The sequence below is a fragment of the Mustela lutreola genome, chromosome 11 (genome assembly GCF_030435805.1).
Source record: "Mustela lutreola isolate mMusLut2 chromosome 11, mMusLut2.pri, whole genome shotgun sequence".
Classification (NCBI taxonomy): Eukaryota; Metazoa; Chordata; class Mammalia; order Carnivora; family Mustelidae; genus Mustela; species Mustela lutreola.
In genome coordinates, this window is record NC_081300.1 from 69,048,150 (window position 1) to 69,075,931 (window position 27,782).

The 27,782-nt window shown below is 52.3% G+C and overlaps 1 protein-coding gene and 1 long non-coding RNA gene across 7 annotated transcripts in view; one reads left to right on the forward strand and one right to left on the reverse strand.

Moving 5' to 3' along the window:
* The window catches only part of OSBP2 (oxysterol binding protein 2), a 161,109-nt gene that overhangs the window by 1,661 nt on the left and 131,666 nt on the right, over nucleotides 1-27,782 (reverse strand). For 4 of the 6 annotated variants that reach the window (XM_059140106.1, XM_059140109.1, XM_059140108.1 and 1 more), the window contains 10 exons: nucleotides 16,779-16,975; nucleotides 16,011-16,124; nucleotides 13,716-13,767; nucleotides 13,318-13,464; nucleotides 11,984-12,229; nucleotides 9,375-9,495; nucleotides 8,985-9,088; nucleotides 8,817-8,912; nucleotides 8,551-8,735; nucleotides 203-429 (listed from right to left, as the gene is read on the reverse strand). In XM_059140106.1, the coding sequence (XP_058996089.1) occupies nucleotides 203-429; nucleotides 8,551-8,735; nucleotides 8,817-8,912; nucleotides 8,985-9,088; nucleotides 9,375-9,495; nucleotides 11,984-12,229; nucleotides 13,318-13,464; nucleotides 13,716-13,767; nucleotides 16,011-16,124; nucleotides 16,779-16,975 (1,489 nt within the window). Of the gene's footprint in view, nucleotides 1-202; nucleotides 430-8,550; nucleotides 8,736-8,816; nucleotides 8,913-8,984; nucleotides 9,089-9,374; nucleotides 9,496-11,983; nucleotides 12,230-13,317; nucleotides 13,465-13,715; nucleotides 13,768-16,010; nucleotides 16,129-16,778; nucleotides 16,976-27,782 lie in introns of all 6 variants that reach the window. The other 2 variants (XM_059140105.1, XM_059140107.1) reach the window with 1 other exon arrangement.
* LOC131811491 (uncharacterized) lies at nucleotides 423-4,026 on the forward strand. The gene is made up of 2 exons (XR_009345956.1): nucleotides 423-2,148; nucleotides 2,519-4,026. It is a non-coding gene; the product is annotated as an uncharacterized LOC131811491 (long non-coding RNA).

Consider the following 27,782-nt stretch of genomic DNA (forward strand, 5'->3'; position numbering starts at 1 on the left):
CCAACCCTGCCCCCTTCCCCCGGTTTCCCCATCCCGCCCCCAGGACATGGCTTTCTTCCACCCTCCCCCCACATACCCTCCCTGTCTCTGGGGTCCTCCTTCCTCCCCTTTCCCTTGCCACCCCCAGGGCATCCCTTCCTTCTGGGAACCTGTTCCCCAGCCCCAGGGTACCCTCTCTCCCTGCCTCTCAGCCCAGCCTCACCTTCCTCGGTGCCACAGCCCCTCGAGCAGGCCTCCAGCCGCCGGCGCCGCGACAAGCGCTGCTTCTCCTCCAGCCGCTGTTTCTCTGTGTTGGCCTCGTCCCAGTGGCCCTTCTCCATCAACCGCTGGTCTGGCCGCAGGCGGCTGTCTGTGGGTGCCACGCCCTCCTCGTGCTCGTTGAGAGTCAGGGCCAGCTCCGAGAAGTAGTACATGTTCTCGGCGTTCTCCCTGCGGCGGCACGGGCAGCGTGAGCTGGCCGGCACGGCCCCAGGACCACCTGTCCACTCCCAGAACTCGCTCAGCCAGCTGCTCCTGTGCAGCTGGCTCCTTCTTTTCCTGCCCGCACCTTGCACACTCCCTCCACCAACCTGCATCTGTTTTGCTACATTCCACTTCTGTGGGAATTTGCCAATTTCCACCCATTTTAAAACTAGATAAGCGTGATCTTGTTTCACAATCTCATTACGACTGCTTTAATGATTAGGACATGGTGCCGTCCTCTTTTCACATCTGTGATGTGGGTTATATGTGCCTTCCCCCCATTTGAAACTGTCTCGCAGATTTGTCCACTCTCTTCGTTGGTTGAAGATGAAACTTTGTTGATCCTATTTTAGATTTTTCTACTTTACTGAGTTTACTTTTATATTCTCCCACGTTGTTAGGATTTGTTTTGCTGCCCTTTTTCTAACTTCATGAGATGGTTGCTGAGCTCATGATTTTGCAGCTTTTCTTTTCTAATATGTGTGTTTTAGGTTAGGCATTGCCCTCCAAGTATCGCATTAGCTGAATCTCACAGCTTTCATATGTATTACTTTAATTATCATGCAGTTACATTTTCTTTAAGATTATTTATTTATTTATTTATTTGAGGGAGAGAGCGCAAGTTGGGGGGGATGGAAGGAGAGGGATGGACAGACTCCACACTGAGCATGAGGTGGATGGGGGGCTTGATCTCACCTGAGATCACGAAGGGAGCGGAAATCAAGAGTCAGATGCTCAAGGGACTGAGCCATCCGGCACCCATTTATGCAATTACATTTTCTGATGTCCACTGTATCTACTTTGATCTGTGGATTAGTTGGAAGTATATTTCTTGAATTTATAAACATCTGGGGATTTTTTTCTAGTCATCTTTATTTCTACCATTGCTTTGGAGACAGAGAGTATACTGGTATAATTTCAGTTCTTTGAAATTTGCTAAAAGACCCAGTATTTGGTCAGTTTTTGCAGATGTTCCATGTGTTCCTGAAGAGAATGTGTTTCCTGCAGTTGTTCAGTGGAGTGTTCTATAATTGTCCAGTAAATTCTGTGGTTCAAATACTTTTTTTCCCCTTGTTTCTAGCCATTACTAAGAGAGCTTTGTTAAAATGTCCTACTTTGGTTGTCAATTAATCCATTTCTCCTTGTATTTCTGTGTTCTTTAAGTATAGGATATGTTCAAATTTAGAACTCATCTTAATGAATTGAACTTTTATCATTATGTCCCTCTTACCTCCCATCTTTTTGTTTTAAACGTCTGTTTTGTGACATTACTATAGCTATAGCAGCTTTTGTTATTTCTGTGGACATATCTTTTTCCATCCTGTTATTCCAATCTTTATTTTCTTACTTCGATGTAGCTCTTATAAACCACATATAGTTGGATTTTTAAACCTCATCTGAAATCTTGTATCTGTAATGGGAGCAATTAATGTAATTACTGATATATTGGATTTAAATCTATCTTATTTTGTTTTTTCTTTTTGTTCTCCTTTTTTGGATCTCAGGTACACAGCTTTGGATTAGTCATGATCCTTACTACACGACACCCTCTTTTTATTGGTCCTTGCATGACCTGCTTGTTTTAGTGCAAACTGACCACCAGAAGAACCTCTAAGCAAAATGTAGAATCCTGACAAAACCTACATCTAACCATATGGAAAACTCACCAGTCTATCCCCTTCTCAGGTAGCTGTCAGCAAGACTCCTGGGTTCATCAGTCCCTTGCTTACCTTTTAATCTAATTTAATTTCATCTTTACATAGTCTTAAATGTGTACGTATGTGTGTATATTCACATACATATATTTACATATTTGTTTTTAACTGTATAAAAAGAATCATGATGTATGTAATCTTCTGGGACTTGCTTTTTTTTCTTAATATTATGCTGCCAAAATTTATTTTGTTCCATGTGTCTGTGGTTCATTAGTTTCAACTACTGTGTAATATTCCCTCCTGTGAAATAATACCACAGTTATTCATTCAATAAATCTGTGCTGTTCACAAGTTTTTGGTTTGGAGTAATCTTATGCATGTTTCTCATTGTACATTTGCAGGAATTTCTCTTGAGTATATACCTAGAAGTGGAACTGCTGGGCCATAGAGTCTGCAATATTCTTCTTTAGGAAGTAAGGCCAACCTGCTTTTCAACATGGTGGCACCAATTCACATTCACACCAGTGATGCATAAGAAATGTTGTGGATTTGTATCTTCTTCAACACTTGATACTGTCAGACTTTTTCATTTTTTCTTAATTAAATGAAGGCAAAATGGTCTTATTGTGATTTTGATTTGCATTTCCCTGATTACCAATGATATTGATCATTTTATATGATGACTGGTTATGTGTATTTGCTCTCATGTGAAATTCTTGCTTGTGACTCTTGCACTTTTTCTGCCAGACTGTTTTGCTTTATTCATGGATGAAGTATTCTTGATTTTTTTTTTAGTTATTATTTTTAATTGTGGCCAAATTCTCAATACTGTTCTGTTGTCAGGTATTAAGTATTGTGATTATCTTCTGCAAGTTTATATATTGCCTTTTCTTTAAATGTGTATGCACACTGTCTTTAAATTGTCTCTTAAAGAGCAAAACTTCTTCTAAGGAAAAAAAAAAGAGGGATGCCTGGGTGGCTTAGCCATTAACCATCTGCTTTTGGCTCAGGTCATGATCCCAGAGTCCTGGGATGGAGCCCCACATGGGACTCCCTGCGCAGCAAGAAACCTGTTTCTCCCTTTCCCGTTTCCCTTGCTTCCCCTTTCTTCTCTCACTGTGTCTTTCTCTGTCAAATAAATAAAATCTTAGAAAAAAATAAGAAAAAAATATTTTAATATAGTTGCATGCATGGTGTTCTGTGTCTTAAGATCTATTTCCTTAAGGTGTAAAAGATAATCATCAGCATTTTCTTCTTAGAGTTTAACTTGTTGTTTAACAGCAAATCAAGCTTAATACTTTTCTAAGAGCTTTGCCTGAGTCAATTTCTGTTTTAATGTAAGGGAGAGATTCAGTTAATCTTTTTCCATATGTTTAACCATTTTACCAAGTCCTTTTAGTGAACAGTGCCATCTTTCCACATGATCTCATGTCACCTTTGTTATATGCCAAAGATATATACATCCTTGGGTCTGTTTCAAGGCTCATTGTTTTATTGGAGCTACAAAATTGGGACTTACAAAATAAGTCCCAATATCTAGTAGGGATAGTCCTTATTTCTCTGTTGTTCTTCAGAAATAGTCTGGCCCAGGGGCCCCTGGGTGGCTCAGTTGGTTAAGCATCTGTCTTCGGCTCAGGTCATAATCCCAGAGTCATGGAACTGAGCCCCACATCAGGTTCCCTGCTCAGCGGGGAGTCTGCTTCTCCCTCTCCCTGTGTCCCTCCTCTCTCCCCCATGCACTCTCTCTCTCTAATAAATAAATAAATAAATAAATCTTTATAAGAAAATTCTGGCCCTTTAAAAAATCTAAAAAATCACTATTATCAAGCAATGAAAATCACTATTGGGATTTTGTTTGATCTCTTTGAATGATAACATCTTTGTAATAATAAATCTTTCTATTTATGAACATTGTGTCTTTCTCCATTGATTTAGCTCTTCTTTACTATCTCAGTAAAGTTTTATAATTTTCTCTATAGAAGTCCTGAATATAAGATTTATTACAAGGTCCTTGATATTCTCTGATACAATAATTGTTTTCTCTTAAATTGTATTTTCTAGTTTTTCTTTTTAGTGTGTATAAATGCAACTGACTTTTTGCACATTAACCTTGTACTAAGACACCAAAAATGCTTTTTCTGAATCTACTGAGATTTATTTTTTTTTTTAAAGATTTTATTTATTTATTTATTTGACAGAGAGAAATCACAAGTAGATGGAGAGGCAGGCAGAGAGAGAGAGAGAAGGAAGCAGGCTCCCCGCTGAGCAGAGAGCCTGATGCGGGACTCGATCCCAGCACCCTGAGATCATGACCTGAGCCGAAGGCAGCGGCTCAACCCACTGAGCCACCCAGGCGCCCCTCTACTGAGATTTATTAATGTGATGAGTTAATTTGTGTATTTCCTAATATAAAATCATCTTTGCATGCCCATGATAAATGCAACAGGATTGATGATGAATGTTTTCTTTTTTTATACACTGTTTGATTTTCTAATGTCTTGTTTTAGAATTTTGGTTATATATTCATAAGTGAAATAGAGCAGAACTTTAATTTTCTTACGGCTCTTTTAGCTTGATTTGACATCAGGGTTATCCTGGCCTCATGCATAGAAAAGGAGAGCATTTTTTCTTTTTCTTTGATCTAAAAGATTTTATATACTATTGGGATAATATATTTCTTGAAAATTTGGTGGAATTCACCTACAAAATTATCTGGGCTTTGTGTTTTCCTTTTGGGAATTTTTAAACTACTTCAGTTTCTTTGATTATAGGACTAGTCATGCTTTTCATTTCTTTTAGACTCAGTTCTTGTTATATCTTTCTAAGAATTTGTTCTCATCTGAATTTTAATTCTTAGTACTTTGCATGTCATATTAAACTCTTCATTAATAATATTATTTCTATATTCTCGCTTGATAAGTCTTGCCAGTAGTTTTCTGTCAGATTTTTTTTTTCCTCAAAGAATCAACTTTTGGCTTTTTAAACTTCTCTATTTAACTTTTTTCTATTTTACTAATCTCTGCTCTTATTTTTAAAGTTGTTTTTTTTTTTATTTCTTCTGGTTTATATGTTGACCTTTCTCTAATTTCTTAGATTAGAAACTCAGAAAAGAAATAGTCTCAAAACGAATGAGCTTATTTATGTGCCTATTTAAGACAATCTGTTTCCTTTAAAGCACTAACTTTGTTACATCCATTTTTACTCAGTTTTAGGTATTTTGTTTTATTTTAAGATTTTATTTATTTATTTGAGAGAGAGAGAACAGAGGAGGGGGTAGAGGCAGAAGCAGGCTCCGCACTGAGCAGGGAGCCAGATGCAAAACTCAATCCCAGGACCCTGGGATTATGACCTGAGCTGAAAGCAGATGCTTAACTGACTGAGCCCCCATGTGCCCCAATTTTAGGCATTTTTACATTTTCATCCTCATTTATTATTTTACCCATGAGTTATTTAGCAACTTAACAATTTTTTCCAAACACGTGGGGATTTTTTGTCATCTTGTTCATAACTTCTGACTTAATTGTCTTATCATGGATGGGGTCTGTATGCTACCCTCTAAATTTGTTGAGTTTTCTCTAAGGTTCAGTACATGACAGATCTTTGCATACATTCCATGTCCACTGGGTAAAAAGTATGTTCTTTGAGTGTTGCAACTTCAAGTGTGTGGACATCCTGTGTTGTTCTGATCTCCTCAAATCCTTGTTGATCCTCTCCCCGCTGCCCTTGACTGATCACCAAGTGAGAAAGGTATGTTGAAGTCTCTCAATCTCCCACATGGTGATGGATTTACCAGTTTCTCCCTTTACATCAATATACACTTTGTTTATTTTTGAGGCTGTTTCACTACATGCATAGTGAAACTCCTTATCTTCTTGAAGAACTTTTATATGTAGCAACTCTTTCATCCCTAATAATGCTTTTCTCTTATTAAAGTCTATTTTATCTGATATTAATATAGCTATTGTAGCTTTTTCAGTTAATATTCCCATGGTATGTCTTTCCCTTTCAACCTCTGCATGTCTTTGTTTTTTACATCTCTTAGAAGGTGTATATATCTGGATTTTTAAAAAATCCAGTCAGTATTTTGTTTTTTGACTGGTGAGTTTCATCTACTTTTATTTGTTATGTTTGGACCTATTCCTACTGTGTTGATTTATTGTTTTTATTTGTCCTTTTTCTTCTTAGTCTTTTTTACTATTCTAACATCTTTTATTTGTCTCTTCCTTCTAATAAGAACTTAGCAATCCTTCTCATCCCTTGGTGTCCTTTTCAACTCTCCTCATATCCTGACATGTTAACATTATTTACACCTTAAATTCTGCATTATTTAGGACTATTTTCTCTTTGCCTTTGGTCTTAGTCATTGTTTAAAAAAACAAAAACCACTCCAAAAACACAATGTTTACATCATATTATGTCTTTTACAGCAACTTCTGGATTTTTTTCTCCCCTTTTAAAGTACTATGTCTAGGGGCACCTGGGTGGCTCAGTTGATTAAGCATCCAACTCTTGATTTCAGCTCAGGTCATGATCTCACACGATCTCAGGGTCGTAAGATCGAGCGCCATGTCAGCCAAGCACTGGGTATGTGGAGCGTGGTTAAGATTGTCTCTACCCTCACTGCTCCCCCACCCCCACCGCTTGTGCTCTCCTGCATTCTCTCTCAAATAAATAAATAAATACATAAATGAACTACTATGTCTAATACCATTTTCATTGTGGGTTTTGTGTGGCAAACCTTCTGAGGCTCTTTGCCTGATGACATTTTGTTGTTGTTATGTCCTCATTATTAAATGATAGCTTGGCTGGATAAAAATCTTAGTCTTCTTAAAAAAAAATCTTTTAAAAAGTCTTCTAATTTTGTTTTCTTCATTACCTTGAAAATATTACTATCTATTGAAAGATGTCAATCTTTCTGATTGTCAATCTGATTCTTTATCCTTAATTGTAATCTTCTTATACTCCTCTCTGGAAGCTACTAGAATTTTCTCCTTGGTATTTTTAATTTTCTCTATAGTATGATCTAGGTGAAAGCTTTTCTTTATCTCTTGTTTCTGAAATTCTACAGACCCTTCAGCCCAAGGTCTCCCATCTCCTTGTTTTTGTTCTGGGAAATTTATTTCCATTATTTAACTATTTCTCTCTCCTTTCCATTTTTATTTCTTTTCCTTCTGGGATTCCAGTTAAACATTATTTTAGTGGTGGTTCTAGGAATGCAGACTTCACACAGCCAAAAGTTAACATACATCTTGACCACCTTCTTGGGTAGCACAATGGCCTTTGAGAAGTTTCCTTCCATTTCTCCTTCTTCCGACTTATATGATCACACAGTTGTATTTTATGTTTAGATTCTAAAACTTGAAAGACATCACTATTCTTGTTTATTTACTGTTCACTTAGGTTCACGTAGTTTTTGTTCTTCATTCACTCATACATCTCAGATCTTCCATCTGGGATCACTTTCCTTCTGCAGGAGGTATATCCTTTAATGGGGGTCTGGTGGTGGCAAAATGAGTTTTTAATAGTCTGAAAACATAACATTTCAACACTCTGTAAATGTGTTCTCCCTGGGTGTATCATTGTCCGCCGGCAGTGAGTCTTTCTGCACATGTAAGATCTCATTTGACCATCTTCAAGCTTCCATCATTGCTGAGGAAGAGACCTCTGTCTGTTTGCTATTCCTCAGAAACTCATATATGTCTTTTTCACAACTGGCTGCTTAATATTTTCTCTTTGATTTAGTTTCAACAGTTCCACTGTACAGATTTGGTGTGGAATATTCTCTGCTGTTTGCTCTTCAGATATGTTCTCTTTCCTTCTAGACTCCCGACTAGAAGTGCACTAGACCCTGCTCTCAAACTTGATGTGCGCACAGCTACCTTTGGCGTCTTTATGGGCTCCCAGGGCTGTGGCAATACTGCTCCAGGAGTCATTCTGGGTCACTAGGTGGTAAGCTTTCTCTCTGTGGCTTTTTGTCTTTTCCGGGTTTTGTCTGTCTATCTGAAGGGTTTATTCCTTCTGACCTATTCCGTTGATGGAGTTTATTAAGCCTTCCCAATTGGAGTTCTCAAGTTCAGTTGCTTAATTTTTCCTTTGCTTTGCTCCCTCTGGAACCTGCTGTGCCACTTTTTATAGTTTTCTGTTCCTTGCCCTGATGAAGGAAAACATTGGTTTTCCTTCCTTGGACTATGGGGACTCTGTCTTTATCAACCTGTTTAAAGTCTGCATAGGATTGGCTACCACCCGATACAGTCACATTAGGATGTCAGCTGCAGAACATGGTCTCTGCCTACATGCGGACAGAACCATCCTGACCCCAGTGTCTGCTGCTCACTTCTTGCCTGGCTGGCCAGGCTCCCCTGCCTGTCTTAGGCCCCACTGCCTCTGCCTCCTTCTCCCTGCCTGCTCTTTACCCTCCCTCAGCCCCACTCACGGCAGTGGGTACTTCTTCCACAGCAGCTTGGCTGGCAGCGTCTGGTACACGGTCTTCTGCTTCCCATCTGAGCTGGGGCTGCTGGGGCTGCTTTGCACGATCTTGGCGCACTCCATCTGTTCATCCCATGAACCTGACAGCACGTAGTGAGCTTTGCCCTGGCTGTCACTTACCACTCCTGTCACCTGTGGACATGGGCAGGATCAGCACAGGCACACGCCCCTCTCCAGACCCCTCCCATGACTCTGAGAGGTAGCCTTGCTTACCTTCCGGGCTACCTCTTTGGAGAAGTAGCTATAGGGCAAGAACTTCAGCTGGCACCGGTCCTGGGTCTTATGGTTCACAATCTCGATGTCCCCAGTCTGGTGAGGAAGGTTAGTGGTCAGCGCCCCACCTCTAGGCCACATGCCCCCTCCCCGAGGGTACCATCTGACCTGATCAATCCAGAGCTTGCCCACAATGATGTTATGCACAGTCGAGGTGCTCTTCCTCCACACGTAGTGATTCCCACTGGCCTGGAATTCTAAGTGGATGGCTCCTGGAGGCCAGATATAGGGTCAGAAGTCATGGCTTGCCATGCTAGACCCCAGCGAGCCTGTCTGCCCACGGTCCCAGGGTCCTGACAACTGGAAGCAGTATTCGTGTAAACTGGGGACAGGGCATAGGTCAGGGAGGCATTGAGGAAGCCTGGGGAGGTAGGGAGCAGATTTGCAGAGAGACTAAGGTCACTCCTAGAGGCCCCAAGCTGGCTTCTGTGTTGGTAAAACCCTCCCACTTATCCAGAAAGGCTTTCTGTCCTGGGAAAGCACAGGGCTCCAACTCACCTAGCGGCATGATGGAGAGGTATTTTCCCCGGAACTTGCTAGAGATGGTGATCTCCTGCCAGAGGCTCCAGCCATGCTTGGAAAACACGTAGTGTGCAGCTGATGGTGGGTGGTGGCTCACCTGAGACCAGACCCACAGGACATGAGCGTCTGCTGGACATGGGCCCAGGCCTGTTCCCCAACCAGCTGTGGGGACCACCTGCCCTGTGCTCAGCATGACCAGCTCCATGGCCCTGGGAGCAGGCCCCCAGGAAGGATGGTGCTCTGATGGAAAAGCAAGGGTTGGCCGTGGGACCGGCCTGGGCGGCTGTCCTGGGCTTGCTGTGGTCAGGGGAAGAGGACCAAGGCATCTCTATGCCAGGCTTGGGCTCTGAAATGGGGTGATGACAGAGGTTGGCCTCAAGGGGGCCCCTGTGACAAGCTGTGCTGATGGCTAGGAAGTGAAGTGTGACACTCTAGCTAGGGCTTCTCTGCCAACTCCCCAGTTAGCCCCCCAACTCATCTGCAAAGGGCTGCCCCCTACTGTGCCATGCTGCACAGGGGGCTCAGGCTGGGGAAGTCACTTGAACTGAGGGGCAGAGCTGGGCCCTATCTCCCTCCTGGCTAGCATGGCCCTAGAACAGGAGGCCATATCAGTGTCCTGCCCTGGCCGCAAGGGGTGGCACAGCAAGCTCTGCACGGCCCCTGGGGCCTCCCACACCTCCCCCCTCCTCTCACAGCACTGGGCACCCCTGACTACTGTTCTCACCTGCCAGCAAGCCCTGTCAATTTCCCTTTGTTTATTCTTCCTCATTTCTGTGGCCCTGTGGTCAGAGGGTCCTGGGGCTCAGCCTCTCCCCAGCTTCCTCCCTCTCTAAGGCACCTCCTCGCTGGGTCACAACCTCAGTCAGTCTCCAGCCACAGCCTTGCGCTGGGACTGCCGCCCTGCCACCCAACTGCCCACTGGACGCTCCCACACAGGTGGCTGTTTGGACTGACCAGAGTTCTTGCCACTCCCTCCTGCATCTCTCATTGTCTCCTGTCCCTGTAAGTGGCACCTCAAGGCCTTTCTGGTCTCAGCATCACAGGTCAAACCCACCCCCCATTCCTTGTCACCCACGGCTGGGGCCCCACGTGCCCTAGAGCCCACCATACTGGCACACCTAGGGATGTGACCCCAAGGGTCTGGGCCTGGCACTCTGTGTCCTGGCTTCCTGCTCAGGCCGATGATCTAGTCTTAACAGCTGCTCACACCAAATGCTTGAGTCATCTCTGGCCCTCTTTCTTATGTTCCTTCTCTAACCCTTAGGAAATCCTGGCTGTTCTTTCTTCAAAATGCGTCTTGAATCTGCCCCTCCCCCTCACCAGGCCATGGTGGGTGGTGCAAAGCATCTATAGCTTTACTCTCCGCTGCAGGGGGCACATAAACAAAGGCAGGTGTCAGGACCCTTTCTACCTGCCACACAGACTGAAACCCAAAGCCTCAGGCTGCCCGCCCACTTCCTCTCTGACCTGTGCAGCTTTCTCCCTTGCTTTTGGCTCCAGCCAGCTTTCTAAAGGTGAAAGAACCATCCACTTACACAGCACCTGTCCCGCACTGCCCCCTTCAGGAGAACAGGCACCCCATCCGCTCACTTCCCAGCTGCCTGTATAGCACCTGGCGCCTTGGGGGCACTTGGTTAACTCCACTGAATGAAGAAGGGAATTCACTCAGTAGTTCAGGCCAAGAATGCTCCGGTCGTCCTTGCTGCCTTCCCCTGCCTCCCTTCCTCCTCCCTGGCCCTCTCTCCCTACATCCAAAGCATCTGCAAATACCCAGGCTCTACTTTCTAAGCAGCCTGTGCTCTACCCACAACTGGCTTTGTGTAGGGCTACACTGCCGCCACAGCATGCCTTTTCAACTAGCCACCAGACTGTGAAATGTCTGCTTTTGGAGCTCCCCATCCCCGGGCCCCAAACAATGCCTGGCCGACAGCTGATGTCCAGCAGCCCAGCCAGGAAGCTCTATGTTGGGTACCTTCACGCAGCACCTGCCTGGGTTCTCCCAGCACCCAGGGAGGCACCGACAGATTCACCCCCCCTCAGACAAGCTCAGGCTAAGATGCTGCTGCTGAGGCTCCTAGACCCCAGGGCCTGGGTTTGGCTCTGCTCCGTGGGGGAGAATATGCATGTCTGTGGGGTGGGGAAGGCATTGAGAAGCGATGGGGACAAGCTGACATCACCAACCCCCAGGGAAGGACCGCTGGGCCCCAGAAGCTCCTCACATTCTAGGCCTGCACCGTCACAGACTCAGGGTCCCCACACAGTGGAGGATCCCCTCTGCCTGCTACCTCCCCTGCTCTGGCCTACCCAGACTCCCAGAGAGCACCGCACACTTGTCCCTCAAGGGCCGCTGTGTGGTTCCTGGCAGGGGGAGGGGCCCTCCCCTTCCCCACACACCAGCCCTGACTGCCCTCACCCAACTATCTCCGGGAGGTCTGCCCCTGCTGCAGGAGGCCCAGCCTCTGACTGGACCTTGCCTTGGCCTCATGGGCTCAGGCATGGCAGGGTCAGAGGCCATGTCCCATTTGTCTCCCTGGGACCCCTGGGCCTGGCAGGAGCGCCTTGGCCGGGGTGTGTGTGGGCCTTACCTGCTCACAGAGGGAGCGCAGACCCATGTCGTCAAGGCGGTCCAGCTCAAAGGTCTCCCCTAGCATGGGGTTGAAGGGCTTGGCGATGCGGTGCACAGTGGTGGAGTAGGAGGACACAGAGAAGGCGGCCACCAGGCACATCTGCTCCACTGAGCTGGTGCAGTGCACCGCCTTGTCCAGCAGGTGGTGGTACTCCAGGTCCTCCGTCAGCCGCTGGAGCATGGACAGGGGCTCGTTAAAGTTGACCTGCGGACGGGCGGTGGTCAGGCGCTGCTCCCAGCACAGCCCCGGGGCCCTCCCAGCCCGCCTGTTCTCAGACGGTCCTGGGCACTGCGGTTAGATGGTGCCTCCACAGTCAAGTTCCTCTGCCGACCCCGACTAATGCCATGTCCAAACCCGCGCAGCTCCCTGTGCTTGCCTCCACCCTCAGTTTTCTCTACAGCCTCGTGGCTTTTGGACCTGCTGTAACTCGTACCCTGTCACTACGGTCACTGTTACTCTCCCTTCCTAGGATGTGAAGGCCACCAAGGCCAGAGTTTCTGACTTGTTCAGCACAGAATTAGAGAGTAACGGGGAGGGGTGGGTGGCTGGATGAATGAGTTTTCCTCCTATTCTGAGCTCTTGTGCTGTTTTTGGGTGAAAGCTCCTATAGGCGGCGCCCCCTCCATCCTGGTCTTGGGGCAGGGCAGGGTCACTCCCCCCTTGTGATGCTCGGCTATGACCCTAGGCCAGCCATCAAGCAGGGACTGCCCTGAGTTCTCCCCTTTCATCCTCCCAGACACTGTTATGTGGGCGTTGTTCCTTGCCCCACTTTGCAGGTGTGGATACAGAGGCGGGAGATGTGAACGGGTTTGTCCTGGGGCACACAGTGAAACCAAGTCTGGCCTGAACCCCAAACATTTGCCCCCTGGAGATGCCATCAGAGCCTGGCGACACGAGAATGCTAGCTCCATCCTCAGCCCGATGTGTGACCTCGCTGGAGTGGGTGCAAGAGACAGCTCCTGGCCCAGGAGGGCCCAGTTCTGCCACTCCCCATCTACGAGGTCAGGAGAGCCGGGACATCGGGAAGCCCTGTCAGGTGCAGAGGTGCTCTGGGGGTCCCCACATCTCTGATCAATGCAAAGCCCCTCCTTAGCTTCTTCCCTCAGAGCCTGAGACCTCTGCTCCCGGGATTTTGGCAATGTTGTTGAACACGATTTGATAATTTGTTACATGCCCCTCAGGTGTTGTTAAGAATGACACCCAGATTGCTGGCACTTAGAGGTCATTCCTTATCCATGCACAAAACAGGGCCGCCTTTGGACCCACAGCGGCTGCTCCACACCAGCCCCTACCGGCATGGGGATCTTGGAGAGCTCCCGGCCGATGCAGTTCTTCATGATGCTCCAGAGATTAAGGCTGTAGTTGGGTTTGTCAGGGATGCGGACACGCCTCTTGACCTTGGGGGGACCCTTGGGCACAAGTGAGGCGCCATCTAGCACCTGCCAGAGAAAATGGGTTTGTGAGCAGAGGCCAGGGTGCCCCTTCGGCCTTCTAGCCCCGGCCCTCACCTCTATCCAATGCAGTCCAAAGCACTGAGCTGGCCACTGGCACGGTGCTGGCACAGGGGCAGGCTGGTAGACAGGTCAGACCAGGCGGAAGGGAGCCAGGGCACTGAGCCCGCCCCAGAGGCCCGGAGCCCAAAGTGCCAGCCTGCCTTCTAGCCACCTTTGAGGTCTCCCTTCTCACTTACATTATCTGATGAGGTCCAGTCCACTGGGCCTGTGGTCCCACCCTCCGCTTTTCTGCAAGAAACACAAAAGGGGAGGCAAATTATTTACAAATCCTGAGGCCTCCTGGGGACCTGGGCACCTTCTACCCAGACCCGTCAGTGAGGTGTAAGGGACAGCCCACTCCAAGGCTGCTTCTCCAATGGGACATGCCCACTTTGGGACATTCAGCTGGGCTGGGGGGCCCAAGGCAGTGAAGGGGCTCCCACCCACTGATGTCCCATAGGAGCAGACACTGGAGCAAAGTCACCTGAGGGCACAGGGGCAGGCTGGTAGACAGGTCAGACCAGGCGGAAGGGAGCCAGGGCACTGAGCCCTGCACACAGCCCCTCCTGGGACTGGCAGACCCAGGACCCGGATGAAGCTGGGGGTGGACATTTCCTCTGGCAGAACCCCCTAGAGCCCTGTGGGGCCCCACTGTGTCCTCACTGTCTGCTGGTCTCTCGCACTAGACTGGGGTTTCAGAAGGGCAGGAAGTGGGTCAGATGCATGCCTGTGCCTATGAATACTTGTGGTGAGATGGTTGGCTAAGCAGCAGGGGGTGGTATGGATGAAAGATCCAAGCTCTGAGGGATCCTCGAGGACAGGTGATCTGGGCCAGCTGGGGTGAGGGGCAGGCACTTGGCAGTCAGGGCCTCAGGAAACGGGAAGGACTCACTGGGTCATTGCGCACAAGGGACCCGCCTATAGCCCAGAGGAGCTACACTACCGGGGAAGGTGGTAGTTTGGGCCTTGGGGTTGCATCAGGAGCCTGGAGAGCCAATGAAAAGTGTCAAGCACAGGGGTCACCTGCTTGCTGGTTGGGTGGCAGAAGAGAGGCCTGGGGCTGTTAGCTGAGGTGTGGAAGGTGGCTGGGTTGGGGGCACGAAGGAGGGGGCAAAGCCCAGGCCCCTGGGGACTCCAGGTATGGGAGGGGTGGGTGGGAAGCTGGAGGGGTGCACGAGGTTGACACTGCTGGGTGGTAAAGTGAAAGGAAATTCAGATCAGCCAAGCTCATTGTGAGAGCAATATAAGCAAGCAAATTTTAAAGTATTATTGGGAAATGAACTGTGATTGAGTTGGAAATACTCTGTTGATAGGACTAGAAACACCATGTTGAATTAGAGAGATCCCAAAGGCCCTTGCCCTGAGAGAAACCAGGACATGGAGTGGTGACCCATTTTGGTACACAGAGGCAAAAAAGGAGGGGCTGGGGGTTTTTACTGGCCTCCCCCTCTGTGGACTGGGCTCCAGGGAGTCCACGGAAGGCAGTGTGGGGTGTGGACTGTGAGCTGCAGATCAGACGAAGGGAATAAGGCCATCAGGAAGCCTGCTGGTCCTCATCCATGAGGGGCTGAGTGTCCTGCCTGAGGGCACGCCCGTGGGGGAGCATGGGAGGCTCTGTGACTCCGCTGTGCCCCAGGGATGATGGGTGCAGGGGGCAGCACAGGCAGCGGTCGTTTATGTCATTGTCCCCAGGACTTGGAGTGGCAGCTCCTCCCCAGGCCACGGCAGAGGAGCCACAGACACGGGTGGAACTCATCAGCCACCTCCATGTCCCCCAGAGCAGCCATACTCACGACCCTTCCAGTACTAGGGCCTGAAGCAATGTCCTAATGAGGCAACTCCGAATTGTAGCAAATCCCTGTTCATGCCCCAGGGTGCTGCCCTCTGACCCAGCCTGCCCACGCAGGGCTCCTGCTCCTCTTTTTTGGGGGTCCTGCATCAGCACGGTCCCACGCTGGGGGTGGAGGCGCTTCCTGGGGATCCAGAGTCTGACAACAGTGTCCCGGTTACCGCTGTGCTCTAGTGTGTATTTAGAAATACCCCGAAAGAGGACACTTTTATGAAAGGAGGCTTGGAAATCGAAAATAAAAGAGACTTCTTGCATGGCCTGTCTGTTTTGGAAGGCGGGCGTGGTGGAGGGAGTGGTTGGGACTGCGTGTAGCTCCAAGGCAAGAAAGCGCAGCAGACACGCCTCTCGACCTGGCCCTGGGGTCCCAGCCCCCACTCCCACCCTCTCGGCTGGAACTGGATCCTGCCAAAGCCCTGTTCTCCGCCTCCGTTAAAATGAAACCCTGATTCAAACTCTATGTGGGCATTTGAATCTGAGGAACAGAACAATCATAATAATAATAATCAAAATACAGTGTGAAGCAAGACTTGAAAGAAAACCCCAAGTACGAAGAACAGGTGCAGCTTAAGAACAAGGCGGGAAAGGCTAAGTCTGGCAGAGGCTCCTTCCTTCCAGGGCCGCCAGTCCTGCCTGGAGAACACACCTGTCCTCCTTGGCCTCGGTGATCACGGTGATGAAGGATGTAGAGTCTTCCATGGCGTCGAAGTACTCGGTATCTTCATCTTCCTCACTGTCCTCTCCTTTGGGAGTTAAGAGGCTTCCTGCAGATACACACAAAACCGCCGCCTCAGTTTGCAACTCTGAAAACTCACTTACCTGCCTGAGGAAGTCCAAAGCCCAAAGGGTGCCTCCCACTTTGGACCCTGTCCCCGCCCCCACCAGCCCTTCATTCCTTTCCCACTTCAGTCACCTGGGCCACATTAATGTGGCTTGGCTGCCCTGGGTCCCCTTCCTGGAATGAGCTTCCCGCTCAGTGCTTTGGCTCAAAGGCCTCTCTCCTTCTGGAAGCCTCCCCAGATTGCTCAACACGCTGGTCAGTCTGTCTGGGGCCTAGCTACCCTTTCTGATGGACCCGGCACTCCCAGCCCCAAGGCCAGGTGGGCTGCCACTTGGCACCAGGGCAGCCCTGCCACAGAGGACAGTTGGACTCACTGGACTTTTCTCATAAGAACTGGAACCTAAATGCAGGGAGATAATTACCCTTCGGTAGTGGGTGTGGGAAATACAAAGCCACCGAGGCAGGCCCAATGTGGGCATGTTAAGGGGCATGTGTACTGGGGGTCCGGGGGGGGGGGGCGTGTAAGCAGAGCCAGCTGGCAGGAGGAGGTGAAGACAGAGCACAGATTGGAAGGAACAGAGGCTGAGCAGCCCTGAGCAAGGGACCCAGCCAGGCAGGGTGGTCCTTGCCCACTCGCCTTCGCTGAAGCTCTTGGTGGGGTTGGTGGCCCGGCCGGGGGCGCTACGGAAGGCCCGTTCGAGGCTGTTGTGCTGCTTGGCTAGCTGCTCGATGGTCTCCTCCAGGTGGATGCGCTGTTCTTGCTCATACTGTAGGGCACGCTGCCATTTCCGGCTGTGTGTCTCTGCTAGTTCCAAGAAGTCTCTGCAGGCCTGGGGAGGGGGGACAGAGTGGCCGGTGAGCACAGGGCCCAGGGCAGGGGCCTGTCTGCCCCATACCCCACACCCCACCTGCCAGTCAGTCCTAGGGTGTTCAGAAACACCTTTGCTGCCCCCTTGGCTTCGGTGGGGATGTGGGGACTTTGACTTTTCTCTCAGAGCCAGCCCAGGGACAGGCGTCCATCATGGTGGGCATCCCACAGTCAGGATGCCATCTGAGAGCACCAAACCTGGGCTGTGGCTGGTGGAGGTTGGGTTTCCACATGGCTGGGGCCCAAGTTCAGCTGCCACATCCTCGCCATGTGCCGGACCTAAGCACGACCTCTGTCCCTCTGAGAACCCAAGGCCTATGTGGTGGTCAGGCCAGTCCCTGCCCGTGGCATGGGAGGAAGGAAAGCCACATTATGCCATAACTTCCTGGCTTAGAGAGGTTAAAGGGTCTTATCTGGCACAGGAACTGAGACTGGACCTTCCCACAAAGTTACCTCAAAGTCTATATCACATAACTCTGCTTTTTAAGTAAGGTTCCCCCTTCAGACTTGGGGCCTACTCTGACATTCAGATTCTTTCCAGCTTCCCAGGTCCGTAGGTGGTCCCACTACACTCTTATGAGGCAGGGGTTTGTCGTTCTGTCCCTGTGATCCCAGTGGAGAGGAGGGCCCGGGTTCAGCTGTTCCTGGAGGGCAGGGAGGGCCAAGCTAGGGACCCCTGGGTTGCCTCTTCTGGACTGAATGCAGTAGGAAGGGACACGTTTCCTCAGCCCAATGCACACCGGTGGTCTCTGGCCACCCCTCCCCGGCCCTCCCCTTCCCCACACGTCACATGCTATCTGACCCCGAGGGTTGGAGTCATGCTTTTCTGGAGGGAGAAGGGCACACAGCCCCTCATCAGTGACACAGGGACAATGCAGCTCTATCCTGACAGCTGTCGGGAGGAACCAGGGAGGTGATGTGGAGTGCTGGGCCAAGCAGCCCTCATCGACACTCCCTGGGAGGCACCAGAGGCATGGGTGCCACCCCCACTGCTCAGACTTCTCTCACGTCTCCCCCAGGGAAGGCTCCTGAGCCGGCTCGGTCAGGTCCCCTGAGATACTCACTCACTCACCCCAACCACCTGCAATCTCATGCCTACAGATCAGCTTCTCTGCTGACTCTGCCTGTTTCTCTTCATCCCATGGATCCCCAAACTCAGTGGCTACTCTGAGCATCCGCTGGATGAGTGAACACCCTGCTGAGGGGTGGCTGTGGGGGCCTCTCAGGAGAGCAGGGGCGGATAGCACCTCGCCAGCGGCAGACCCCAGCCGGCATCTCTCTCTCCTCAAGCCTACCCCCTCGTGCCTTCCCTGTCATCTCACCTCCCAGCACCCGTGCGGAGTGGGCTGGGCAAGGCTTCCTCCCTGACACCCTTACCCCCCCCCCCACACCATTCTAAAGATGGGATGGGGACCCAAGGAAACCAGCAAAGTAGAGTAATAAGGCTTGCTATCAGGAGTGGGAAGGCCTGGACTCCTGCACAAGCCACTCAGCCCCTCTGAGCCCATGTCCCGAGACACAACAGTAATACCAGACAGAGCCCAGGCTCCCAGCTTCGCTGTCCACCCGGGCCCAGCAAAATCCTCAAGGCAGAGGAGTGGGGTCATCCCCAATTGACATATGAAGAAACTGAGGCTCAGGTTCCTGCAGCTCCCTTTCGAGGCTCTGGGGAGGAAGTATATTCACTCCACCTCAGATTCAGGAGTGTCCCCACTCTCCCCGAAAGGTCCCTGCCTGGTCACACCTAAGCCACTGTAACCAGCTTCTCCAGAAGGGGGCAGGGATTTATACCGGCAGATGACCCAGCGCAGGTTGGGATGGGAGTAGAGAAATCTCCTTATGCATTGAACAGGCTCTGGAGACAATAGAGGCTGCCCCAGGAGCAGCCGCAGGTCTGGGGCTTTCTAGAGTTTGCAAATTATGTATCTGTGAGGCTCAGCTGCTGGTGTGGGGCTACAGTCACGGACCATCACGCAGTTTGGGGACGAGGACATGCCTGATTGCCACTCCCTAGCTTTTGACTTGGGAGCCAAGCCTTTACCACCCAGGGTCCTGCAGTGGCCTTGTCCCTGGTCCCTGCTCCCCCCTCACCACTGCAGGCCTCAGGGTAGGGGGCCTTGACAGCAGACACACAACCACTGACTCCAAAGGCCAGACTAGAAGGCTCCTCTTTGCTGGGTCTGCTCTAGTGGTATTGAAAGTAGTAGTGGTAGAGCGTGGTGGGCAGAGGACCCCTCTGGGCACCTCAGAAATGTTCCAGATGCTTCTAGGAGTCCTGTGGGTGGGGAGGGGCTCCCCACCCCCTTCCACAGATTGTGAAACAGGCTCTGAGGTCACACGGCCAGAGGTAGCAGACACAGAGCGGAACCCCAGCTCCTTATCCTGGAGCTCTGTCCACTCTGAGCCACCCCTCCCTTGAGAGCCCTGGCCCACGGCCTCTGTGATTTCCCACAGCCCTGAGCTCTGCCACCATGCCCAGTCAAGTCAGTCTCGGATCCTGCTATCTGTTTGCAGACCCAGGAAGGAGTCCCAATACCGCAAGAGTGCTGGTCGACCCACTGCTGGCCCAGGCAGCCTGCCAGGCGTTATTGAGCTGGGTGCGCGGTGCGGGTCGGAAGGGGGCCCAGTGCTGGTGGAGGAGGACCGCCCTCACTTCTCTGGGTGGGCATGGGTGCCGAGCACACTGCCATAGGGAAGCCCCTTGCCAGGTCTCCCTGCCCCTGTCCCCCTGTGAGCCCGAGGCCTAGGGAGAAGGGGCTGCCCAAGGGGACAAGCAGGCCAGGCCCAAGAGCCAGGCTTCCCCCACAGAGCCAGGCCTGCCTGCCCCAAGGTGAGTGTGCAGGAGCCTAGGTCGGCCCATGTACACAGCCTTTTTATAGACAGGATACACAATGGGTGCCTCATGGCTGTCTGGGTTCTAAGTCTGTGGGTGCTCTGCTCTGCTCTCAGTCTGTGCCTGCTGCCTGCCCCCAACCCCCAGGAAGGTCTGGCAGCAGCACCCAGACACTCACCTCCCCCCTTGCCCTCCTCCAGCTCTGCTCCCCCACACAATGCCTTCCACAGCTCCCTGGGGACCCTCTACAGCTCCTGCCATCCTCTCCCTGTCACTGGGTTTTAACATCCACGGGCGCTCTGCTTTCACGGAACCCATGGCTTTTAAAACAAGACTGGTCAGAGAGCCCCAAACAACAGTATAAAACAGGAGCCAGAGGTCGCAGTAAATATGCCCCACAAAACCATGCCAGAGGACTCGGTGTGGCCTCTGGGCTTTCTGGCCACAAGAGCAAAGGGGGAAAGACAAACGCGGTGTGAAGATGAATTAGGATCCCTCTCTCCCACCCCTGAGGGTCTGATGGGCTTGGGCTCTCACTGCCTTAGAAATGACCATTTTCTCCTCCAAAGGAAAATGGAATGTTTGTTGTATTTCGAGGAAGAGCTGACAGCCTCTCACAGACCTGGCCGCACATCCTCTCCAGCCTCATCTCCCGGGGACCCATCATCCCATGTCACCTGCATGTGGCCCACCAGGCATGTGTCACCCTCCCTCTGGCTCTGTCCCAAACATACCTACTTATTCTGAAGCCTGGCCCGCCACCCGCATGCTGCACCCCTGCCGTGGGCCAGAGCTGTCTGGGGCATTCTTGCAAGCGCGGAGCTCCCTGTTTTAACAGAGGCTCAGGGAGGCCAAAGTACTTGCTCAAGGTCCCAGGCGGCGTGTGTAGGACCCGAGTCCCAGGCCCTGTGGACGCCATCTGCAGTCTCCCAGAGCATGGAACCAGCCCTGTCACCACTTTGTACAGCTAAGCATCATGGCCTGGAGATTCCGTGGCCTTCCTGGAGGGAAGCTGGGCTCCCAGAGATGCTCACTAGCAAGGATGTCAAGGAATAGCCCTGTTCAAGCACCAGGACTCAGTGGTGCCTCCACAAAGCCTGTTACCAGCACCTGTCCTTGTGGCGGAGGATGGGGCCCAAGCGGCCAGGGCTGCTGGCTGACAACCTGGTTGGGGGTGACCTCCAGCTCGCTGCCCCTGAAGGACCAAGGGTGTGGGGCAACAGGGGCCAGGACAGGGGCCTCACGTGGCTGGGTTGGGTACATGAAGGTCGTAGAGTGTCACAGTCACCTAGAGATAAGGGCAGGGCAGAGGCTGCTACACTCTAGTATAGAGGGGCTCCTGGGGCTGGACCAAGGCCTTTACCGCTGCTCCTAGAGGAAGGGGGTCATTTGCAGTGGAGAAACTGCCTTGGTCACCGCATGGGCCATGGCGAGCTCCCCCACCCCTTTTATCCCATGTGCCTACCTGGTGTCCCTCCTCAACTCCCAAGGCTTCCTCTGCTGCTGCTGGCCTTCTCCAGGCCCCATCCTATTGCCCGGGAATGCTGAGCTGGGCTGTGCCCTGTGTGCTCACTAAGCTGGATTAGGCCAGGGGCCCGCCGGGGGGCCAGCTGGGGGCAGTTTCCGGGGCCCCAGGGAGGGGCCGGGTGGACCTGCGCCCTGAACACTGTCACGTTTCCCCTGAGGCTCTGCCATAGTTCTCAGAGGGCTCGTGCCCTTCCCTGAGCAAGAGCGGTTTCCTATGCCACCTAAACCCCCTACCCTATTAGCTCTTAAATGATGCAAGGCACCAGGAATGGGCAGAACAAAGGAGCCCAGCCTCTGGACCCCTCAAGGGCATTGCCTGCTGCCTACCCTGGGCCAGGCCTATAGCCTCCTGGGCCTTGGTGTCCTCAGGGGAAGAAAGTCGAACCCCAGGAGTCCTGCAGAGTCCCTGATTCCATGACCCGTTGAGGAATCGCCCTCTGGTGGGAACAAGTTTCCAGTTTCCGAGCCCTGTCCCTTCCTCCCACTCCCAGGGCTGTGGAAAGGATCCCCGAGATGAAGAGATGTGGGGTCCTGTGGGCAGTGTGGAGGATGGGGAGCCTGCCAAGCTGCTCCAAAGCAGAGTGGGAACCCAAAAGCCCGGGACAGAAAAGACAGCTCTCCCTCGACCCCGTACTGGGGCTGGCTCTGCTCAGCAACAGGCTGGGGGGCTGGGAGGCTCTGCCTGTCCACCAGGGGCTCTCCCTTCTCAGAAGCCCCACCCGGTGAAGGCGGCTGTGAGGCCTGCTCACCCAAGCTGTGTGAGCTCTGAAGGGAGCTGTTGTGGGTCATCCTGAGGGGATCCTGTGGGACAGACCAAGTGTCTCTGAGCTGGAAACCTTTGCGCAGCTGTGCCAGGAGGAAGGAGGACAAACTCTAATCGCTTTTTTGCCCTAATCCTAATCCAGACAATGACCTCGCTGTCCCTAAAGACGGGCAGGTGAGCAGGGTGTGGGGTCAGCCAGCCTGGGTCCGATGACCATCCTGTGTGTGGCCCAGGGAGCCTCTCAAGCTCTCGGGAGGGTCTGCAGAGCCAAGACCCTGGTTAAGCCTGGCCTTCAGGGATCACTCGGGAAGCACCATCTCCCGTGTTGTCTCCCCTCTAGACGGGACCATGAGGAAGATGCCAGAAGACTGTGGGATGTTAGGGTGGGTGACCGTTGGGACTCATGGAGGAGGTGGAGAGATGGGCCAAATGGCCAGAGGTTGCAGGTTGGGTGAGTGCCAACTGAGAGGGCCAGTTTGGCGATGGGCTCTGTCTCTAGCCACCAGCACACAGCAAGTTCTGGTAACCATGGATGCAGGAGGGATGGGAGAAAGGCCTGCACTTCCACCTGTGGTCAGACAGAACCCGCCGGATGTCTGACTGCCAGATGTCTGGCCTGCAGGGACCCTCAGGCTTTAGGGCTCCCAGGTGAGTCGGCAGCTGGACCCTTTGGCTCTCAGAGTCATGGGGGGCTGCCCATCCACCATCTAACCCCCCACACTGGTCCTCACATGGCCAGCCTGACTGCGGACCTGCCTCTCACTGGCCTTCTATCATAAAAGGAGCCAATAGGACAAAGTCGTTCAGAGTGCTCATCTCCTCGAGCCATTGTGCGTGGCCAGAAGCTCACAACTGGGGACACACTGGGGTCAACAGGGTCTTTCCTTCTACTCCTCCCCTAGGAGCAGCAGGCTGCCCTCAGTGCATGCCTCCCAGTGGCTGGAAGGGGCAGTGCTGAGATATAGGCCAGGCTTGCAAGGCTCAGAGGTGGCCGCAGCAGATGCCCAAACATCCAGGCCTCCAAGACCAAGAGTGGGGACCCGTGGAGTCCCCACGGAGAGCGTGGAGTCACGACAGTAGCGCTGGGCTAACCTAGGGGTTGTGGGGGGAGGGCTGTGGGGGAGGTCAGGCCCAGCCAAACTGCCACACTGCATCTCCAGCACCCTCCTGGCCCCTAGAGACCAAGCAGCTCCCAGGCCAGGCTGGACCAGCCACCTGCCTGTGGCTCCACCTCGCCCAATACCCAGAACAGACTCCACGCTCATGGGCGCCAGCCCTTCGCAAACACCGGGCAGGGGGATGGTCACGGCTTCTCCCCAATGTGACTCACTTGTGGCACTGGAGAGGCAGGTTTTCACTTCAGTTCAAACTTTAAAATAGCGCTTTCCACATTCAAAATAGTTTACCCCTTGCGCACAGGAACCAGCACCATCTGGCCGCCAGTTTGCCAACTGATTTTAAACAGTTACAGAATCTATTTTTATTCCTCTCCCCAGGCCCCAAATGAGCAAGCTGTCAGGAGCGGAACAGCGGTCAGCTGGACCTGCCCACGAGCCCCAGAAGGACCGGGCAGGCAGCTCCAGGGCCGCTACCCCCTGCTCTGCTTGGGTGGGCGCGAGAACCCCTTCGTGATCTCCAAATGGGGCTGAGAGAAGCCTCAGAGTATTTCCAGCAGCAAAAGAGCTCTGGTCTGGGCTTTATTTCTATGATGCCCCAAATATGAGGCTTTGTCTGTATCTGCACACATCTCCCAGCTGGCCCTACTTGCCCCACCCTGTCCACGCCCGCCTGCACTTTTTTCTTCCAGCTCCCTTCAGCTGGACTGGGGGCCAAGCCCCCCTGAGACAGGCTGCACCAGTGCCTCTCCCCACAGCGTCCCCGCCTTCGGAATCCGCACCCTCATCCTGCCCCACCACCTCTACTGCAGGCACCAAACGGTGTGTCTTGCAAGCCACTACCTTCCTGGGTAAACTGAGAGCCCCCAAGTGTGCTGTCTGTCCCCTCAGGCCCTTGGAAGTGGGCCTGGCGGGCATCCACCCTCTGTGGGCCAGTGCCACTTCCTGCCTCCACTGGGCACCTCGGCCATCTCTCATTTACTGAGGGGCTCCCCCCGACCCGGCTCTGCTTGCTCACTGGCTGATCAAGACCTTTCGGGGAAAGGCCCTCCTGCATCTTATCTGCATCTGTAGGACTGACCGCTGGACCCCAGTCCGGCACTGTGACGGCAGAAGTAGGGATAAGACAGTAAGGGGCCCCCATTCTTCTAGTGGCTCCTTCCCACTCCTTGCAGTGCCCCCGACCCCGAGACCAGATCCCTCCCCTGCACAGCCACTCTGTGTGGGCCCTGCTGTCAACAAACCCAGCAAGGGGCTAGCCACGCAGCTCCTCCCAGTAGTCAGAGCCACCAGCCCTTCTTAAGCAATGCGGTGAGGATGCGCTTCTCAAGGGGCTCCACGTGCCTGTCCTTACCTCACCTGTGGTCCATGCTCCAAGCAGCAGGAGGCTATTGCAGAAACTTGGGTTGGACCACAGTCCTCAGCTGCTGGAGCCTCATTCAGAATGCAAAGTGTGGTGTTCTCCATGAGCGTAAGCACCCAGTATATCCTGTGAGCAACTCTATCTCCCCAGGCCTCCCCTCCACCATTGCCACACTCCCCCCTCCTCTGGCATCCGCTGCTCCAGGCCTGCCTGAGAATCTAGTGCAGGCTCTTCTCCCCACCTCCCTCCAGGTGCCGTCCCCTCCCGCCAGTGTGCAAGGGGGGGCCTCCCACCCCACCTCATCAGCCTGTTTTTTTCTCTCTGAGGGTCTTCTGGCCTTGAGCATGCCTCATCATCTGTGTGGTCCCAAGGGGTTTCTCCAAGGGGTCTTTGTTCCCTGTGTGCCCAGGGCCTAGACCAAGGCCTGACTTGATTAGGGAGGAATTCCAGAGGGCCTCCTACACCCGCACAGTCCCCCCGCCCCTTGCAAAGTGCTCAGTGCCTGTGAGCCAGGCCAGCCCAGCCTGAACTCACTGCACCTAAGGGCCCTGGGGTGTCCCTGTGGCTGGAGGACCTGAGTCCTGGGCCCCAACATAAGTCACGAACTCTGAGGAACCTCTCACATCTCACCCCCCTGAATGTCCATGGCAATACCGAGGGTTTTTTCTGCGGGGAGCAGGGGCCATGAGGCTGGCATGCAGGCCTCACGGGCCACCCTTAGGAGGCTGGGATCACCTGGCAAAGCGCAGGTGTGCTGGGCCTGGTGACGGGTGGTGTGCCTCAGCCCTTCGGCACAGACCCCACAGCCAGCATTGCAGGTGGTCCAGGGCCCAGTGGCTATAACCCCAAGTGCTCGTCGAATAGCCAGGCCTGCCCCCACCATAGGCAAGATGACTGCTCTGGGCCTCAGGGTGACACCTGACTAACACAAACGATGTTGATGACAAGGAAGCCACAATGACCCCAACCTCATGTGGCTGTTGTGAGGCGCAAACAAAGGCACAGGAAGAATGCTGGCGGACTGCTGTTGTTACCGGTCACCTTCCCAGTGGCCTGTCCTTCAATTCTGCTTTACCCCAAAGATGAACTTACAGGAAAAGAGAATGAAAACTGGAATTGACTCTTTTCCTTTATGGAAACGAATACCCAAAGCAGGAGCTGGGAAGACAAATTAACTCGACCGCGCTCCACCTTACACCTGGGACCAGCCCGATGCGCCCGCACACCAGGTGCGCCCTGGGTCCCAGGAAGGACGCGCGACGCTGGGGCGCTGAGGTTAAAGACTCCATCTATGAATCAAAGTTGTTTCATGGTGCCTTGAGGTCCCTCCTCCGATGGTGGGCGAGTTCACAGCTACGCAAACAGCAATTGATGCAGGGGCCCATGGGGCTGCTTCGGATAAGACTTGCAAAATTCCCCCTCCAGGGAGCGCACCACCACCCCAGCCCTGTGTTCCCTACCTGCTCATTCTCACTTGAGGCCGAGGCTCTGGAGGCTGGGAGCTGTGCTACCCATGGAAGCTTCGGGGTTTCCCTGTGGGCTGCCCAGGCCAGCAGGGGTGGGGGTGGGGGGATGGACAAGATGCTGCATTCACGGAGGCCGCGTGGACAGATGTGGTCCCTATTCATACCTTTCCTTCCTGCCTGTGAGAGACTCTCCTCACTGGTCTGGGCCCCACTCCGTGCCTTCTGCAGGTCCTGCCTTGGCTCCCAGGATGTCCAGCTAGCTCCCCAGCAAGGGGATGGTGGATATTGGTCATCCAGGCTTGAGCCCCTCTCCCAGCCAAATGTGAACCTCCCCAGCCCTTCCCTAGGCCTTCTACACATTTGACCTTCAAAAGTGGGCCTCTGAGCTACTGTCCATGCTGCTCCTTGAGAAGGCTGCACAGCCACCCTGAGGTGTGACACGCTATCACCGGGTGGGTCCTCTGGATCACGAGCTCCAGGGGCAACGCTGAGTCCCTGCCTGGCACAAACCCAGCGAAGGCTCAGTGGGAAGCTGCTCAGGTCTGGGTTCAAGTTCCAAAAGCCAGGCCTTTCCTAACTGCAGGAGCCATGTAGACACGGCTTCACCAACCAAAACCACGAGCGGAGGGAGGGGGCCAGGACTCAGTACAGCCCTCTTGTGAAAAATGCAACTTATGAGTTAATTTCATAAGTCTCACTTCCTATTTCTCCGTGACCAGGCTGGGTCATTTCTCTGCAAGATGGAGTGACAAGTGGCTCTGGCTGAGGGTTGCGTGCCAGACCCACTTTCTCACTGACCTTATTCAGGCGAGGAAATGGAAGGAGCATGGCTCTGTAAATGGTAACAGCAGGCAAACATGAGATGTGGGCTACTTAGAATTCTCTTTTCTGAGATATGACACCCATTTGGGTTCCAACAGCACATACTGGGCACTCCCACTGGGTACTCCCAACTGCTGTTGGGGACACAGGTGAGTTAAAATCCGAGGCAGATGTCAAAGTAACTGGGGAAAGTGCACAGTGAGCTCAGTGAAGCACAGCAGTGTCCGGTGGTTCCAGAGGGTTCTAGCCAGAAGGAACAACTTCCTGATAAGGAGCGTGGACAGCCTCCCGGCCCTGGTGACATCCATGTGGGATTCTAGAGGATGTAAAGGAATCTACCAGGTATCTAAAGGGTGGGGAAAATTCTAGAAGGTACAGCACAGGCAAAGACACAGAGAGGTGGAACACTGTGGCACTGTTCAACATTCCTGATCCAGAAACTTGTTCTGAGCCTCTTGATTCCTCCAACATTTACGGAAGGGAAGGGGTTGTGCTCCACTCAAGGTGAGTCTCACTGCACTGGCCCCCTGGGGGCAGTGGCACAGGAATGGGCTGTGTCACTAACCATGGTTCCTATGGAATGGTCTAAGGAATTGTCCAGCCTCCCTTCCCTGCTGGGAGCTAGGGTCTTCAGGCTTGGAAGGTTCCCAAAACACCTTTTCCCAAATCTGAAGGAGATTTGATTGTCCCTCTGACTTTTCTCCTGAAGGCTCAACAACCCCAGACTCTTGGCCATCTTGGGTAAAAGTGAAGGTGACCCAGCTGGTCCCTCTCTGTGTGTGAAGAGTGCTGCTTGCCCAGGACCCTCTACAAGATGTGCTCCTCCATAGGCTCTGGCCAGCCATCCCTCATTTTCTTCTCCACTTGTAGGACTCAATCT